General features: G+C 38.5%; 1 protein-coding gene across 1 annotated transcript in view; it reads left to right on the forward strand.

The window, feature by feature from the left end:
• DNM3 (dynamin 3) overlaps positions 1–15,846 on the forward strand; it is a 533,769-nt gene that overhangs the window by 236,741 nt on the left and 281,182 nt on the right. Inside the window, exons 11-12 of the mRNA XM_081823185.1 lie at positions 4,139–4,190; positions 5,008–5,037. Of these exons, the coding sequence (XP_081679311.1) occupies positions 4,139–4,190; positions 5,008–5,037 (82 nt within the window). The remainder of the gene's footprint in view (positions 1–4,138; positions 4,191–5,007; positions 5,038–15,846) is intronic.

Here is a 15,846-nt window from a genome sequence, read left to right on the forward strand (position 1 = left end):
CATTCCCACCAACAGTGTAGGAGGGTTCCCCTTTCTCCGCCTCCCCACCAACATCTGTCCTTTCCTGACTTGTTAATTTTAACCATTCTGACTGGTGTGAGGTGGTATCTCATTGAGGTTTTGATTTGGATTTCCCTGATGCTGAGCGATGTTGAACACTCTAGTATTTGGGTTTTTTAAAAAGATTTATTATTTATTTGAGAGAGAGAGTACATGAGCGGAAGGGCAGAGGGAGAGGGAGAGAGAGAATCTGAAGCAGACTCTGTGCTGAGCACAGAGCCCAGAACAGGGCTTGATTTCACAACCCTGAGACCATGACCTGAGCCGAAACCAGAGTCAGACATTCAACCGACTGTGCCATCCAGGCACCCCATAGTGTTTGTTTTAACACTAATACTTGATATGGGATTACAAAATAAATCTTTTTCCTCCTGCATATTCTTAGAATATGGTAGATCCTAAATATGATTATTTAGTAGATAAGGATTCTGTCAGTGGAAAGTCTCTTTATGTAGTATAGGTCATAAGCTTCTGGGAATAACTTTGCCTCTCAAGGAATCTTGGATCTAAGAGGAACCTAAGAAACAGCTAGGGTAGTTCCCCACCCCTTGTCTCTGTCTCTCTGTCTACACACACAGACACACACACACAGACACACACACATACTCATTCACACTTTATAGATAAGGCACTGAGGTCTGTATGGGCCATGTTCTTTGCTTAAGGTAGCACAGGGAGTCATCAACAATCTCTTTCGCTTTTTGTTCTGCTATTTTTCTCTTATGTGATTTTAAGGGTTATACACATAATTCAAGGGTCCCCAGTAGTTTGCCTGCTTTAAACACCTGTGGATCTATCATAGTTTAAAATTATCACTACTAGTAAATGCTTTATTTTAAAACATTTCCCCTGAAGAAAACCCTAATAAAATTATGGTTTGGAAAGGATGACCATAGCCATGAAGGTGGCATGATCATAGTATAATTGTATCTGGTCCCAGTTCTTCCCTGAAGAGGGGGATCCTGCAGGCCTGGAGAAAGAAAGGATGGCCAAGATCTGACGCCCCAGAAGAGAAACACTTTAGACACACTCCATGGTTCAGGGCATGGTGGGCAGCCAGAGGGCAGTGTGGGTGCATCAGACCCCTGACCATAGCCTGACGCAAAATTTATCTCATTTACAACCTCACCACAAAAACCTTAATAAAGTAGATTTGGATTATGTAGAGAAATGGTTGGAGAGAGATGAATTTCATAGTGGTTACTGAAGCGAGCATTTAACTAAAAACTAGAAAAATAACAAAAAACAATGAGGAAAGAAGAAGCTCAAACCCTGAAATTAGCAAATGGAAAAACAAAAAAAAATATACACAAAATATCTTTAGTAATCAAATACTGTGTGCCCTTTTACCACTCATGCCTTCCCCAACCTCATTTGAATGTAGTGTTTGTTTCTTCCTGAGATTGAATGAAGAGAAGCAAGTTAAATACATCACGGAAGATTATAAAAGATTGCTAATTTGAACAGCTGTTCTAAATGTGTGATTTGTGATGCGCTACTGAACCACAAGATCCCATCACTTTAAATGGTTGATTGATGACTTTACGTTTTCTCTATTTTAGACTATTTCATCAATTTCTAAAACAGCTTCTATAAACTTTTTTAAAGTTTATTTTTATTTATTTATTTTTTTAAGATTTTATTTGACAGAGAGAGACACAGCGAGAGAGGGAACACAAGCAGGGGGAGTGGGAGAAGGAGAAGCAGGCTTCCCGCTGAGCAGGGAGCCCGATGCGGGGCTCGATCCCAGGACCCTGGGATCATAACCTGAGCCGAAGGCAGACACTTAGTGACTGAGCCACCCAGGTGCCCCGCTTCTATAAACTCTTAAACAACTAGTGAGAGGGTTCAGGATTGCTTTTCAGAATTGCCACAGTGACTTTTATTTTCTTGTATCAATAGGTGTTTACTCATGAATTCACTGAAAGAAAGCCTTCATTCTTTTGAGAGATAGAGTAACATAGCACATAAATATCTGGACTCCAGAGTTAAATCGTTGAGGTCAAATCTGACTCTTAATCCCTCTGTGCTCGTGTTATAACGATATCAATCTCATTGGACTTTTCATTCAACAGATACTCATTGAAGCCAACTATGTGCCGAGCAGTTTCTAGGCACTGGGGACAAGGAACAGACAAAAACCTCTGCTCACAAGGAGCTTATGTTCTAATGGAAGAAGACAGAAAATAGATAGACACAAAAATCAGTAAACTATATAGTATGTTTGAAGATGTAAAGTGCCATAGAGGAAAACAGAACGGTATAAAGAGGATGAGAGTGCTGGAGAAGGGGAGGGATGTAATTTTGAATAGGGTCATCATGGTAGGTCTCACTGAAAAGATAAATTTAAACAAAGACTTGAAGAAGGTGATGTCAAGAGCCATGCAGCTGTATGGTGTGTGAGTATTCTAGGCAGAGGGAACAGGTAGCAGCATAACGGCTTTGAGGTGGGATTGTGCTTAGTAGGTTCGAAAAAAAGAAAGGAGTCATTGTGGCTGGACCTCTCCAGTGAACAAGGTGGGGAGAGTAGATGACTCAAAGAGGCAGAGGTTGGGGGTCAGTTGAGTAGGGCCTGTGGACCATTGTAAGGACTTTTATCCTGAATAGAATGGTATTGCATAGTAGTATAGAACGTTTTGAGCAGAAGTATGGCAAGGATCCCCTTTTTAAAAGGATCACTTTGGCCTCTGTGTTGAGAATTGATATTAGGGGGACAAGTGTGGAAGCAGAGACCAGAGTAAGTGATAACAATACAAATAAGAGATAACCATGGCTGGGACAAATGTGGTAGCCATGAAGGGTGGTAAAAAGATGTTGGATTTTATTTGATTAAATTAATTAATGTATTTTTTAAAAAAGATTTTATCTTTAAATAATTTCTACAACCAACATGCAGCTTGAACCTACAGTCCTGAGATCAAGAGTTGCATGCTCCACCGACTGAGCCAGCCAGGCAACCCAAGATGTTGAATTTTAAATACATTTTATTTTATTTTAAAGATTTATTTATGAGAGAGAGAGACAGAATGGGTGCATGAGCGGTGGAGGGGGCAGAGTGGTAGAGAGGGGGGAGAGAGAGAGAGAATCTCCAGCGAACTCCTCCCTGAGCACGGAGCCGGGTGTGGGGCTCGATCTCACCACCCTGAGATCATGACCTGAGCTGAAACCAAGAGTCGGACACTTAACTGACTGAACCACCCAGGTGCCCCGAGTTTTAAATACATCTTAAAGTCAATAGCATTTGCTCATGACTGGATATGGAGTCTGTGAGAGAGAGGGAGGAATCAAGGATTTTGGCTTAAGCACTTGGAAATATGGAATTGCCACTAATTGAAGAGGGGAAAACTGTGGTGGAGTAGGTTTTAGGGAGGACATCACAAGTTCAGTTTTGACATATTAAGTTTGAGATGCCCATTAGACTTCCAACTGGAGAGGGTGAGTTGTCAAAAACATTTGAGTCTGGAATTGGGGAAATGGGTCCAAGCTGGAGATCATTCTAGGAGTTGTCAGAATGTAGTAGAATTCAAAACAATGATATTGGGTAATATCACAAAGAGTTTGGGATCTGGAATCAGACTACTTGGTACCACCACTTATTAGCTGAGTAACTTTGAGAAAGCCACTTTGTTTCTCTGTGACTCATTCTATCTGCCTGTAAAATGAGAGGAATAATAGTAACTACCTCATGGAGTTAAAATAAAAATATAAATCAAAATCACCAATACCTGTAAAATACTTCTTAAAACATATACTCAGTAAATGTTAACTGTTAATTTTCAGTGCAACTATTCTGTATATCTATTAGGACATCACAAATACTTGCATGGACTCACGTGATTAATGTAGCAATACAGCTTTCTACACCGTGATGTTATGTTTTTGGTTTGGGATGGTTAATTGGTACTAATTCCCCTGAGTTGGTTTTGCTTCCAGAATTAAACTGGCCTGGATTTTTGGAATTTGCTCTGCCTCAGTTGTTGATACATTTGAAAGCCTGTATATATTTTAATATGTGTTACTTGTTCCAAAAAAAAGTATTATGTGTTTCTTCAGTGCTGGTCTCCTTTGCTTTTCTCAGTGCTCAGCAGAGGAGCAGTCAGGTTCACAAGAAAAACACAGTTGGAAATCAGGTAGGCATTTTAAAAATAATCAGTTGCATGCATGCCCCAAAGAATTTGAACTCAGTCGCTTGATTGATTATTTTTTAATGCAAATTAATCATGTGCAAATTTTGCTGAAAATGCAGCTTTTTGTTTTGTTTTTGCTTGTAAGGTTTTTGGAGTGCGTTGCATTTTTTTTTTTTTTGCTATTTTATGCATTTAACTTTATTGATTTATTTTAAATAACTTTTCTGCTATTTGCTCTGCTTTTCAAAATTGACTCCTTGTGTCCTACTTCGCTTGCTTATGTTACCCCTAAATTTGATTTAACATGGAATCTATGAGTCAGTTCAAGGTTAAAATATGGTGAGTAGTTGCATGAGCTTTTGGTGCTGCTGACTAGTTCACACATTTGCACAGCTTGGTAACAGTGAAGGGACAGCTCATAAAGAAGGCAGTTGTTGGATTTACTCTCTGCCACACCAAATTCCTGTTGGTTAACGAAGATGTTAATTCCTAAGAAGATCTGATCTTTTGAGTTTTTGTGTTTTGGGCTGACCGGCTGTCTCTGACTAATAGCGCTCTGCAGAGATTGCATTAACTCTGACAGTTTGCTGTTTCTTTTATGTTTTATGTGATAATGAATATTTGCATTGTTATTTCTTTTCAAGTCAAAACAATGATGATTTTATAGTTTTTTTTTTAAATTCAGAGGTACAATTATTGAACAAATTGAAACCTCTGCTCTAGAAATTTTTCCATTGTTTTGAAAGGAGAAGAGGTAATAACAGACTTTATTTTAAAAACTTTTTTCTGAACTAAAGCATATAATTCTTTGCTATTTCAGGGAACCAATCTTCCGCCTTCAAGGCAAATTGTACGAGCTAAGTTCTGTAAGCTTTACTGTTGCTTTTTCATTTAGCTTCCCAAGGGCACAGTTTGTCTTTAACTGATTAACTCAACTAGCGCTTGCTACTAATTTTTTTAAACTTAGGTTGTCTTGTCCGTAACACTGTATCATTGAAATAAAAATCCTCTTAAGAGGGTTCATCCCTTCACTGCTAATAACTTGCTGTGATTGAAAGGTATGAACTAGTAAACTCTAAAATGCTGTAATAATAAACCCTTAACACTGTGGGTGCTTTGATATTTCTCTAATTTTAATGGGCCTTAAAATAATTAAAATCATTAATGATCTTCATCTCTGTCCCTTTATGCTATGTTGTTACAAGGTGTAAGCCTTTCTCTACAACTTGTATGATAATATTTCCAATAAATGTAGTTCGTGCTTCTAAAAGGTGGGTGAATATTAAACATCTGATTTTGATGTATTTGTTGATAAGCCTACTCAATTACAATTATTTGTATTTATTTAAAAAAAATAAAATCCAAATTACATCAATTGCTATCTTACATGGCTTTAAAGTTGAATCTTTTAAAACCAGATACTATATCTTCACTTTATGGAAGTATAAAGATACTGTCAAATTACTGGCATAGGCATTAAAAAAACCCAAAAAACATTACACTCTAATTTCTACCACAAATGAAGCAGCTTTAAAGTCTTTCTTCCAATTGTGCTCAAGTTGAGAATGAGATTGGAGCATGGGCCAGTTATTTGCCTCATGATGTTTTGGAAGAAACAATCTTTGGAACTGGACATTCCTGGGTTCAAATTCTGCTCTGTCATTTAGTAGCCATGTGGCTTGGGACAAATTGAACCTGAGTTTGCTCAGTTATGTGATGAGAAGGATGAAAATATATCTGTAGGATGATTGTAAAAATCAGAAATAATTTCATAATGAGGTTTGCAGCTGGGTACTGGATGTGTGCCTTGCAAACAGTGTTTACCTTGCTCTCAGCAGGCAGGTGCTGTTCTTGAAACTTTTGGGAGAAAAAATATAAAATATAAGAAAATTACAAAAGTTATAAAATGAGAACAATGAAACATTTGGGAAAATTAGAAGCTATGGCAAATTATTGTGAAGATTGCAATGTCCAGATTAAGGCTTGATGTATAATGGATTTATCTATAAAACTTTCCTCATGATCAGAAGCTGTAGCTCATAGAAGTTTATACTTATTGGAAAAGCAATAGTATAGTGGCGTAAGTGCATATTTTAAATCAGATGGAAAGGAAATTCAGAACAGTTTTCAATTATATATTGCTTCCAAATGCTAAAATAATGCTAATTGTGTTTCCGTGGCTTTACTTCCCCTGAGTACTTCAAAGCCCACACATTATGGAAGTCTTAAAAGTCAAGATAATAGAATTGGGTGAGTCTCATAATAGAGCACAGATCCCTACTCCAAACCCTTGGGGCCAGGTGTGCCTTTAATATCAGAACTTTTTGGATTTTAGAAAAAAAATATATTGCATATATCATATTATATTACTTAATATTCCTATGGAGTCAGAGGCAGCACCCTTTAATTAAACACTTCATGTTTCTGCGGTAAAACAAATGAACAGTGACACTAAGTAGATTAAATGAGAGATAAACATTTTCATGTCGGGTTAGATTTTGCTGCTAAATTTTTGTTTTATTTGTTTTATTTATTTAGTTTTAAATTTTTTAGAGGGAGAGAGAGAGGTGGGGGAGGGGCGACCCTGAGATCATGACCTGAGCCGAAATCAAGAGTTGGCACTTAACTGACTGAGCCACCCAGGTGCCCCTACTTGTTTGTTTTTTAAAAAAAAAAACCTTTTACTTTGCAAGTAAGGGGTTATGAACCTGAATATCTTATATTCCAAGATCAAATCAGTAATTACATGCAATACAGTATATTTTAGAGAATCTTTTATTTTTTTATTTTTTTTGCTGCTTAGCAGAAATGAACTATAATTACTTGAAATCATTTTCTTTATGAATCTGAATGTCTGAGGTTGATTTGAATTTGTATAAAAAGTTTTTTGCCTATTAAGAATCTCAAAGCTGGGGGCCCTTGGAGCCTGGTCTGTTAACTGATGCTGGCTTTTATGGTTGGTGGGGCTGAAATACCCTGTGCTATCCCACAGGTGGTTCATCCATTTTGCTATTCCCTCAGGGCTCCTGGTTGTAAGAAATTCTGCTGTACGGAGTGTGCTCTGAAATATTTTAGAAGGAATTAAAGAAAGCAAAACTCTTTAAAGACAATCCCATTCATTTTTGGCTGCCTAGAAATTTGTCAGCTTGAAAGTTCCACAAGTGGATGTCAACATTTGTACAAAAAAATGTGAGCACACGATTAGTTGAAAGTTGCACTGCCCAGTAATTTAAACGTAACCTTCATTCATCCCTTCATGCATCAAATATGTATTCAAAACCTAAGAGTATGAAAAACTGTGGTAGATGTTTAGAACAGAATGATAAATAAATCATGGGTTCTGTCCTCGGGGACCTCACAGCCCAGTGGGGATGATGGTAAGTAAGCAAATTGATGTCTGCCTCCTTTTTCAAGGCTAGCTCCTTCTAATCCTTCAGGTCTCCCTGAAATGTCACTTCTGGAATAGATTGGCCCTGGCCATCAGATCTAAAATCACCTTCCCTCCCTAGTGTCTTTTTTTTTTTTTTTAAGATTTTATTTATTTATTTGAGACAGAGAGAATGAGAAACAGAGCATGAGAGGGAGGAGGGTCAGAGGGAGAAGCAGACTCCCTGCCGAGCAGGGAGCCCGATGCGGGACTCGATCCCGGGACTCCAGGATCATGACCTGAGCCGAAGGCAATCGCTTAACCAACTGAACCACCCAGGCGCCCCCCTAGTGTCTTGACATTATCTATTATCTTCTTATGTTGTTTATTTACTTTTTCATCTTCCTTCACCAGGACCTAAGCTCCATTAAAGCTTTTTTTTTTTTTTTTTTTTTTGTGATGTGGAAAGCCATGGAGTATCATTGTAAGCACAATCATAACATTTTAGCAGGATCATTCTGCCTATATGTGAAAGGTTTTAAAGGGAGGGCAAGGTTAGAAAAAGGAGACGAGTTAGGAGGCTATTGCAGACAAGAGATTATGGTGATCTGGGCTCGGATGTTTGTGCTGGATTTGAGGAGAAGCTGATACTTTCAGGAGGATTTGTGATGAACTGGATGTTGGGGAGAGGGCCGGGCACTGTCAGCAATGCTGTTTAGATATATGATTTAGGCACAGGTGAGATAGTGGTGCTCTTCATGGAGAAAGAAATATAGTGAGAAACTCAGATTTGGATTCAGAGTTAGGAAGGGTAGATATGTTGCATATGAGGCACCGTGGGAGACAGGAGTAAAAGTGTCCAGAGGGATGTTGTATAGAAGTGTCTAGAGTTGAGAAGAGACAAAGAACTATTTATTCCAAAGGTAGTAGGGAGCCATTGAAGGATTCCCAATAGGGAAGGGATATCATTTGACTTGCATGGTGGAAAGATCTGTGTATCAGTCACATGGGATGATTTGGAGGAGTAAAACTAGAGATGTGGAAATTGGGTGAAGATGTTTTTGAATAATTCAGGTAAAATACAAATGTTGGTAGCAACAAGTATGTAGAAGGGACAGATCCAAAATACATTTAGAGGGTGGGAAGAGTTATAAACAGTTGTGGAGTTGGGAGGAGGGAGTTCTCTTTCCAGGCTATGGCTTAGAGGATCCACTGACAAAGGGAATGCAGGGGAAGGAGAAGCAGATTTCAGGGGAGATGGGAGAAGGTGGTGATTTCCGTTTCATTACATTTTTTGTGCCTATTGAGACCTCAGTAGGGTTGAGGTTCAAGACTTGTCTAGACTGGAGATATGTTTTACAGCTGTCAATGTATACATGGTAGCTGAGGTCAAGGGAGTAGATGAAATTGCCTCCAATGGATAAAAGTATGGAAGAAAATATGGGATTTAAAGGATAATGGAGAAATAAGAGTTGGGGTAGAATGAGGAACTGAAAAGGAGTCTATGAAGTGAAAGAGAGGTAGGAGAACTTGGGGAGTAGTACAATGAGAGCCAAGGGAAGAATTTCAAGGAGGGAATGGCCAATTAGTAATAGATGTTTCCTAGAGTTCAAGAAACACTGGGGAAGTTGTCAAAATAGGTGGAGTGATAGAAGGTTCTGTGCAGTACTGGGGATCACCTGAGGCTGTACCAGTCCTTTTGGTCTTGTGAATTGCTCTTCTACTGTAGAAGGTAGCATTACTCTTGTACCTTACAGTTAAAAGGTAGCATAAAGCTGAGAAACCAGACAATGGAATTGATATCCTGAGCTGGGTTTTTTTCCAGGCAAGCAGCAAATAAAATCAAGAGAATAAAAGAGTTAAAGTTTTGAAAAGAGAGGTTGAAATAAAGAATTGTATAATCTCATGACTGATGTATTAGTCAGGACATTAGTCAGGACAGGTCAACCAAGTAACAAACAATCCCAGAATTTCGGTAGCTTAGTATAATAACAATTTAGTTCAATGAAGGTCATTCCAGTGAAGGTCATTGAGATGCTGGTGGCAAGGATGGGGGACTTCTCTGCTTTACATGGTCAGTCTCATGGACTTTAGAACCCTCTTTATTCTTCTAGCAGATGGGAAAGAGAAAGAAGCCTGAGTGAGGGAAGTTTTTAAGGACCAGCCTGGAAGTGTCACACGTTTTGCATTCCCATTCCATTGATTGACCAGAACTCAGTCATTTGGCCTCACCTAACTGCAGGGGAAACAGAAAAATATAATCTGAACTTGTGCCCAGATAAAGAAACGAAAAAAGATGGGGTTGACTGAAAACTGAATGGAAATGAGCAAGACAGAGCACTGGGGAGTTTAATGAAATTGGAGACAAAGTGTACAGTAGTTCCCCTTTTATCTGTGGGGGATACATTTCAAGACCCCCAGCCTGAAATTGTGGGTAGTACCAAACCCTACATGTTTTTTTCTATACATACATACCTGTGATAAAGTTTAATTTATAAATTAGGCACTGCAAGAGATTAACAACAATAATTAATAATAATTAGAACAATTATAGCAACATAGTGTAATAAAAGTTGTGTGGATGTGGTCTCTCTCTCTCAGAATATCTTATACTGTAATCATCCTTCTCATGCTGACGTGGGATGATAAAATGCCTATGTGATGAGAAGAATTGAGATGAACAGCATAGGCACTCTGGCGTGGCATTGGGCTACTACTGACCTTGTGATGATAAGTCAGAGGAGGATCATCTGCTTCTGGGCTGTAGTTGACAGTGGGTAACCAAAACCACAGAAAGTGAAACCTCAGATAAGAGAGGACTTAACATAGCCAGATGAAGGGGAAAAGGTGGTAGGGTTGGAGGTTGAAGTCAGTGAGTGGGATTTTGTATCTCAAGGTGGGCAAGAGAATGCCACCTGAAGGTCAGAGAGTTTATTAGAAGAAACAGACACCAGGGGAGGGAAATGACAAATGATAACTACAGATATTGGTAGAACATTGTTTGTCCTCAGAAGGTGTGGGCAGCTGAAGAGAAATGAGGATGAAATTTCCTGGATTCAAGGTCTAGCATATTTTGAAGCCAGGAGGATTACATGGCTGATAATCCATTCCTTTAGTTATAAGAATCTAGGGCAGGAAGACACAGCTGAACTCATTGGCCCAGACACTGCATCCAATTAGGAAGTACTTAGGAAGAATTGTACAATTAGGAAGAATTTTTCTTTAGGCAGGGAGAAGAGCAGGTGCTTGCAGGAGCCTGAATATCACAATATCTCCCAGTCCTGGGCTGCTTGTCTGGTTTGTTTTCCACCAATGTGCCTTCTACCACTAACTTTAGATTGGAGTCTGAAATTTAGCTTTCCCAAATTTACAGGTCTCCAGATAACTGGATTCCCAAACTTCTTGAATTGTTGGCTGCAAGCAGAAAAGACCTTTCTTATCGGAACAGAAAAGATCTTTCTTTTGTCCCTCCCTACTTCTTGAAAGCTAGTCTCTTTTCTGTAGGACCCCCTCCAGATCTCAAAGAGTTGTCAACACATCCCAACATCCTGAAATATGCCTACCAAGTCCCCTGGCTATTCAACCTCTGTAAGTACATGGTTTGAGACCAATGTTGAAAGAGGTGAGAGTTTGCTCAGCTAATTTATAACTGGTTAAGAAAGATTGCCAACTTCCTAGGCTACAGCAAAACCTACAGCCCAGCCCTCTCTCCTCCTCACTCTGTTCAGCTAATTCTACCTTTCAGGACCGCCACTCAGCTCCCACCCTCACCTGACTTCCCGGTATTAATATCTAGATCAGGATTCTTCCAGGTGTAAATTTCAGAAAAGCTTAACTTACACGACCTTGGAAAAAAGTGAATTAATTAGTTTACATGTTTGAATATTTTGGAAATAAAGTTAAGTACTATTTAAGCTATGGTTCAAACGGTGTCAGAATGAACGGGTTTCACGAACCATGAACTGGATGAACCTTTCCCGTTTTTTGCTTCTGCTTCTTTGCTGTTTGCTCTGCTCTTGGGCCCCACAGGACTGCGATATGACAGCTATCAGCCCCTAGGGGATTTCCTACTTTGAATTCAACAGAAATAAATGAATCTTCCTCCCAGAGGTTTCAGAAAAACTCCCGAGGTTCACTCTGATTGAACAAGCTTGGCTCTCAGCTCATTCCTGAGGCAATTACTGTGGCCAGAGAATGAAGTGTTCTGATTGGCTTAGGCCAGATCACATGGGCTAAGACGGGGGGGATGGGCTGGGCTCCTCTGACAATAATCAGAGCTGTTGTTGGAAGAAGAAAGAACAGACACTGGAGGATGTGTATCAGAGGTGATGGCTACAGGTACTTCGTTGAGCATTGTTTGTCTTAACCACAATTTAATTTGGATAATAGGATTCTTAGGTATATTGTCTTCTTAAAGGAATATAACCGCATTATTAAAACCCTATGGTTCATTTACTGATTAATGATTTTTTTCCAGTTCATCCTCTTTCTCTCCCCCTTCATCTTCCTCTTTCTTTAAAAAAAACAAAAAAAAACCCAAAAAACAAAAAAAACAAAAAACAAAAACCATTTCTATTGGCATATTCAGTTGAGAGGTAGTATAGTGCAGTGGTTCTTCAGAGCTGGAACTCTGAAGCCACTCTGTGGCCAGGAGCAAATTATATAACTTCCTGTTTCTCAGGTTCTAAGTAAGGTGATAAAAACAGTAACTGCTTCATGAACTTTTTGTATTAAATGAGATAATACAAGTTAGGTACCTACAACAGGGCCTGGCTGATAGTAAGCCCTGTATAAAGTGCTTGTTATTATTACTGTTGTTGTTGTATATTTGTATTACTCTGTTAGTGTTCAAGAAAGATAGTAAAATAATTGCTTTTATTTTCTAATTGAGCCTTCTCCTCTCTCGGAAGTGGGAAGATTGCTACAAAGCAACAATGAATTCTGTATATCCATAATGGTTCATGGATTAATTTTTGAGGACAGCTTTCTGAGTATAGAAGAAGAAAAATACCTGCCACCCCAATATTCTAATAAGCAGTTTAATGTATTTTTAAATAGATATTATAAATTTTTAGAACCAGTTAGCACTTCTTTATCAAGTTCTTTTAATTGGAAGTACATTAAAAAACATTATTTGTAGGAAGAATTGAATTTTTTGCTCTATTGATTTTCAAGGTGGCCAGTTTTAATGAAAACTGTCAATGTTATACTGGCGTTTTAGTGCTTTGTTGTTTTTTTAGAAGAAAAAAACTCAATAAAAATTATCAAAGATTTGTGGCAAGATAGAATATATACCTTTAAGAATGTATGATGCTTATCTGTATTAATTATACATTACATAGATGCCCCTTATCAGCAAAGAAATGTAAGTATAATTTTATTAGATACAGTAGATTGCATTTTAGGAAGCATTTCTAAAATTGAGCAGTTCAAGTCAGTGGGAATATAACTTGTTATGTCAGTACATGCATATATCACAGCTGTTTTAGCATGTATCATATGTGTAAAATGAGATCTGTTGTTACAAGCTGTGTTTCTTTCCTGTCAGAAGAACACAGTGTTGTTTGTTGCCACTTAGTCTGATATTTAAATTTTTAAGTTTATAAACTAATTCTGAGACTGCCATTTTCTTTGGTGCATTAGTTTTCTAGGGCTGCTGTAATAAAGTACCACAAACTGAGTGACTGAAAACAAGAGAAATGTATTCTCTCACAGTTCTGGAAGGTTTGAGGTCTGAAATCAAAGTGTCTTTAGGGTCATGTACCCCGTGAAGGTTCTAGAGAATCTTTCTTGCCTCTTCCTGGCTGCTAGCGGCTCCTGGCACTCCTTGGCTTGTGGCAGCCTGACTCTTCTGCGCCTCCACCTTCTCATGGCTTCTAACCCCCTGTGTCTGTTTCTGTCCCCCTCCTCTTCTAGGGACACCAGTCATTGGATCTGGAGCCCACTCTAATTCAGTATGACCCCACCTTAACTAATTACATCTGCAAAGACCCTATTTCCAAATAAAGTCACATTCTGAGGTTCCAGATGGATGCGAATTATGGGAGACAGTATTCAACTCACTGCACTTTGGGCACTTGCAGATTTTCTTTTCTTTTTCTTCTTTCTTTCTTTCTTTCTTTCTTTCTTTCTTTCTTTCTTTCTTTCTTTCTTTCTTTCTTTCTTTTTATGGCTTATTATAATAAGACTTTACCTGGGATTTAGCTATACAGGATGCTGATGTACTTTAATAGTTTATTAAACTAAGAATTTATAAATTGGGCCATTGGAGCTTTAAAAGCTATTTTCTTTATTATTCTGTTTTGAGAACATAGTAACTTTGTATTATTGAGATAAAACAGTGCTATTCTATCCTGCATGGTGCCATTAAAATATCATTTTGATTAATTGGGTTTTTTTTTTTTTTTTAGGATTGCTTCTTGAGAATTTATTTTTCTCAAAAGTTTGAGGCATACAAAGATTCATCATGAGGGGAAAAAAAGGAAACATTGAACACTTTTAAGTGATAATACACAAACTCCCTTTTCCTCAGTTCATGTTCTGCCTCAGCTAATCTTCTCCCCAGTCTTACCCCACCCCTCCAGAGAGGGCAGGAGTGGGGAAAGGGGAGGGCAGAGGGAAACCAACAAACAGAAAGACAGACAAATATGGCGTGGAGCTATAAATCTATCTTAGGATTTGGGAATTTGCACTTTCAAAACCTACCAAGCCCGAAAGTTGTATTTAGTAAAAAAAGTAAAGGAATGAATGACTGTCCACTTCTCTCAGTTCTGTAGAAATCATGGTAGTTAACATGGATTAGTTACAGTGTTTCAGGTTTGGTTTTAGGTATTTCAGGCATTAACTCATTAACTCCTCCCAACAACCCCAGGAGGTAGGTGCTCTGATTATCTCCATTTTAATCTCCGTTTTACAGATAAGGAAGCTGAGGCAGGGAGAGGCCAAGTAATGTGTCCAGTCTTACAGTTTCTAAATGACACATCAGGATTCAAATCCAGGCAATTTGATTCTAGTCTTTGTTCTCTTCATTGTAGTGTTTAACCACTGCTTCTAACAGGTTGTAAATTGCATCAAGAATCTTAGTCTCAATTATAGCAAGTCACATCACTTAAATCTATCCACCGTTAGTTTTATTTATTCCTTAAATTTGTTCTTCAACTAAAGCTGATTGATCCCGAATAGAGTGAATTTAGGTTTGTATAAATTAATCTGATTGTGGTAGTCTGTTTGGGCTGCTGTAACAAAATACCATAGACTGGGTGACTTAAACAGCAATCATTTATTTTTCACACTCTGGAGGCTAGAATTCGGAGGCCGAAGTGCCGTTGTGGTCGAGTTCTTGGTGAGGGCCCTCTTCCTGGTTATGTTCTCACATGCCCTTCCTTGGTACACGAAGGGAGATGGATAGATCCTGTGTCTCCTCCTCTTTTTTTTTTAAAATAAAAACGTTGCCCAACGTTGGGCTTGAACTCATGGCCCTGAGATTGAGTCACATGCTCTACCAACTGAGTCAGCCAGGTGCCCCTCTCCTCCTCTTTTTATAAGGGTGTTAATACCATCCTGGGGGCTCCACCCTCATGACCTCATCTAACCCTAATTACCTCCTAAAGGCCCCACCTCCTAATACCATCCCATCAGAGGTTACAGTTTCAATATATATATTTTGGGGGAATACTAATGTTCACTTCATAGCACTGATTAACAATGAAAAACTGTAATAGCTGTTAGAATGTGTTTCCTCTTTTCCTTCAATTCAATGAAAATACTTCCAGAGGGGCCAATCAATAGCTTATAAAATACAATAATTTTTATTTTAATAAAATAGAGAATGGAATCTGTGAAAGCCACACTTAGTGAAATGTATTATCTGCTAATTTGTTCTGCATCTTTTAAAATCTAGACTTTTATTTGGAATAGCATTTGATGTATGCCTCATAATTTTTTCCAGAAAATACACAGATGTCCTTACTCTATTTTTACAGTCAAATTACATCTTAATTGAAGGTTTAGGGCTTAAAATTGGTGAGGAGAAAAACCTATCTACTCAAAATTACCTTGAAAAATGCGTTCAGTGGGCAGAATCTAGCCCCGCGTTTCGGCTGTGGTCTTTTCTTGGGGCTGTAGAGGCTTGGTCTTGTTTCTCCAAGGAAAAGGGCACCTGAGCAAACTAAGTGCTTCTCCTTCCTCTCTCCCACCCCTTCCTTCCCTGCGTCCCCTTTTTTCCTCCCTCTGTCTCTTTTGTCCTCTGCTTTTCTCTACCCCCGCCCCTCCCCCTTTTATTTTTTAACAAAG

The sequence above is a fragment of the Leptonychotes weddellii genome, chromosome 6 (assembly GCF_054177405.1).
Source record: "Leptonychotes weddellii isolate Sample4059 chromosome 6, ASM5417740v2, whole genome shotgun sequence".
Lineage (NCBI taxonomy): Eukaryota > Metazoa > Chordata > Mammalia > Carnivora > Phocidae > Leptonychotes > Leptonychotes weddellii.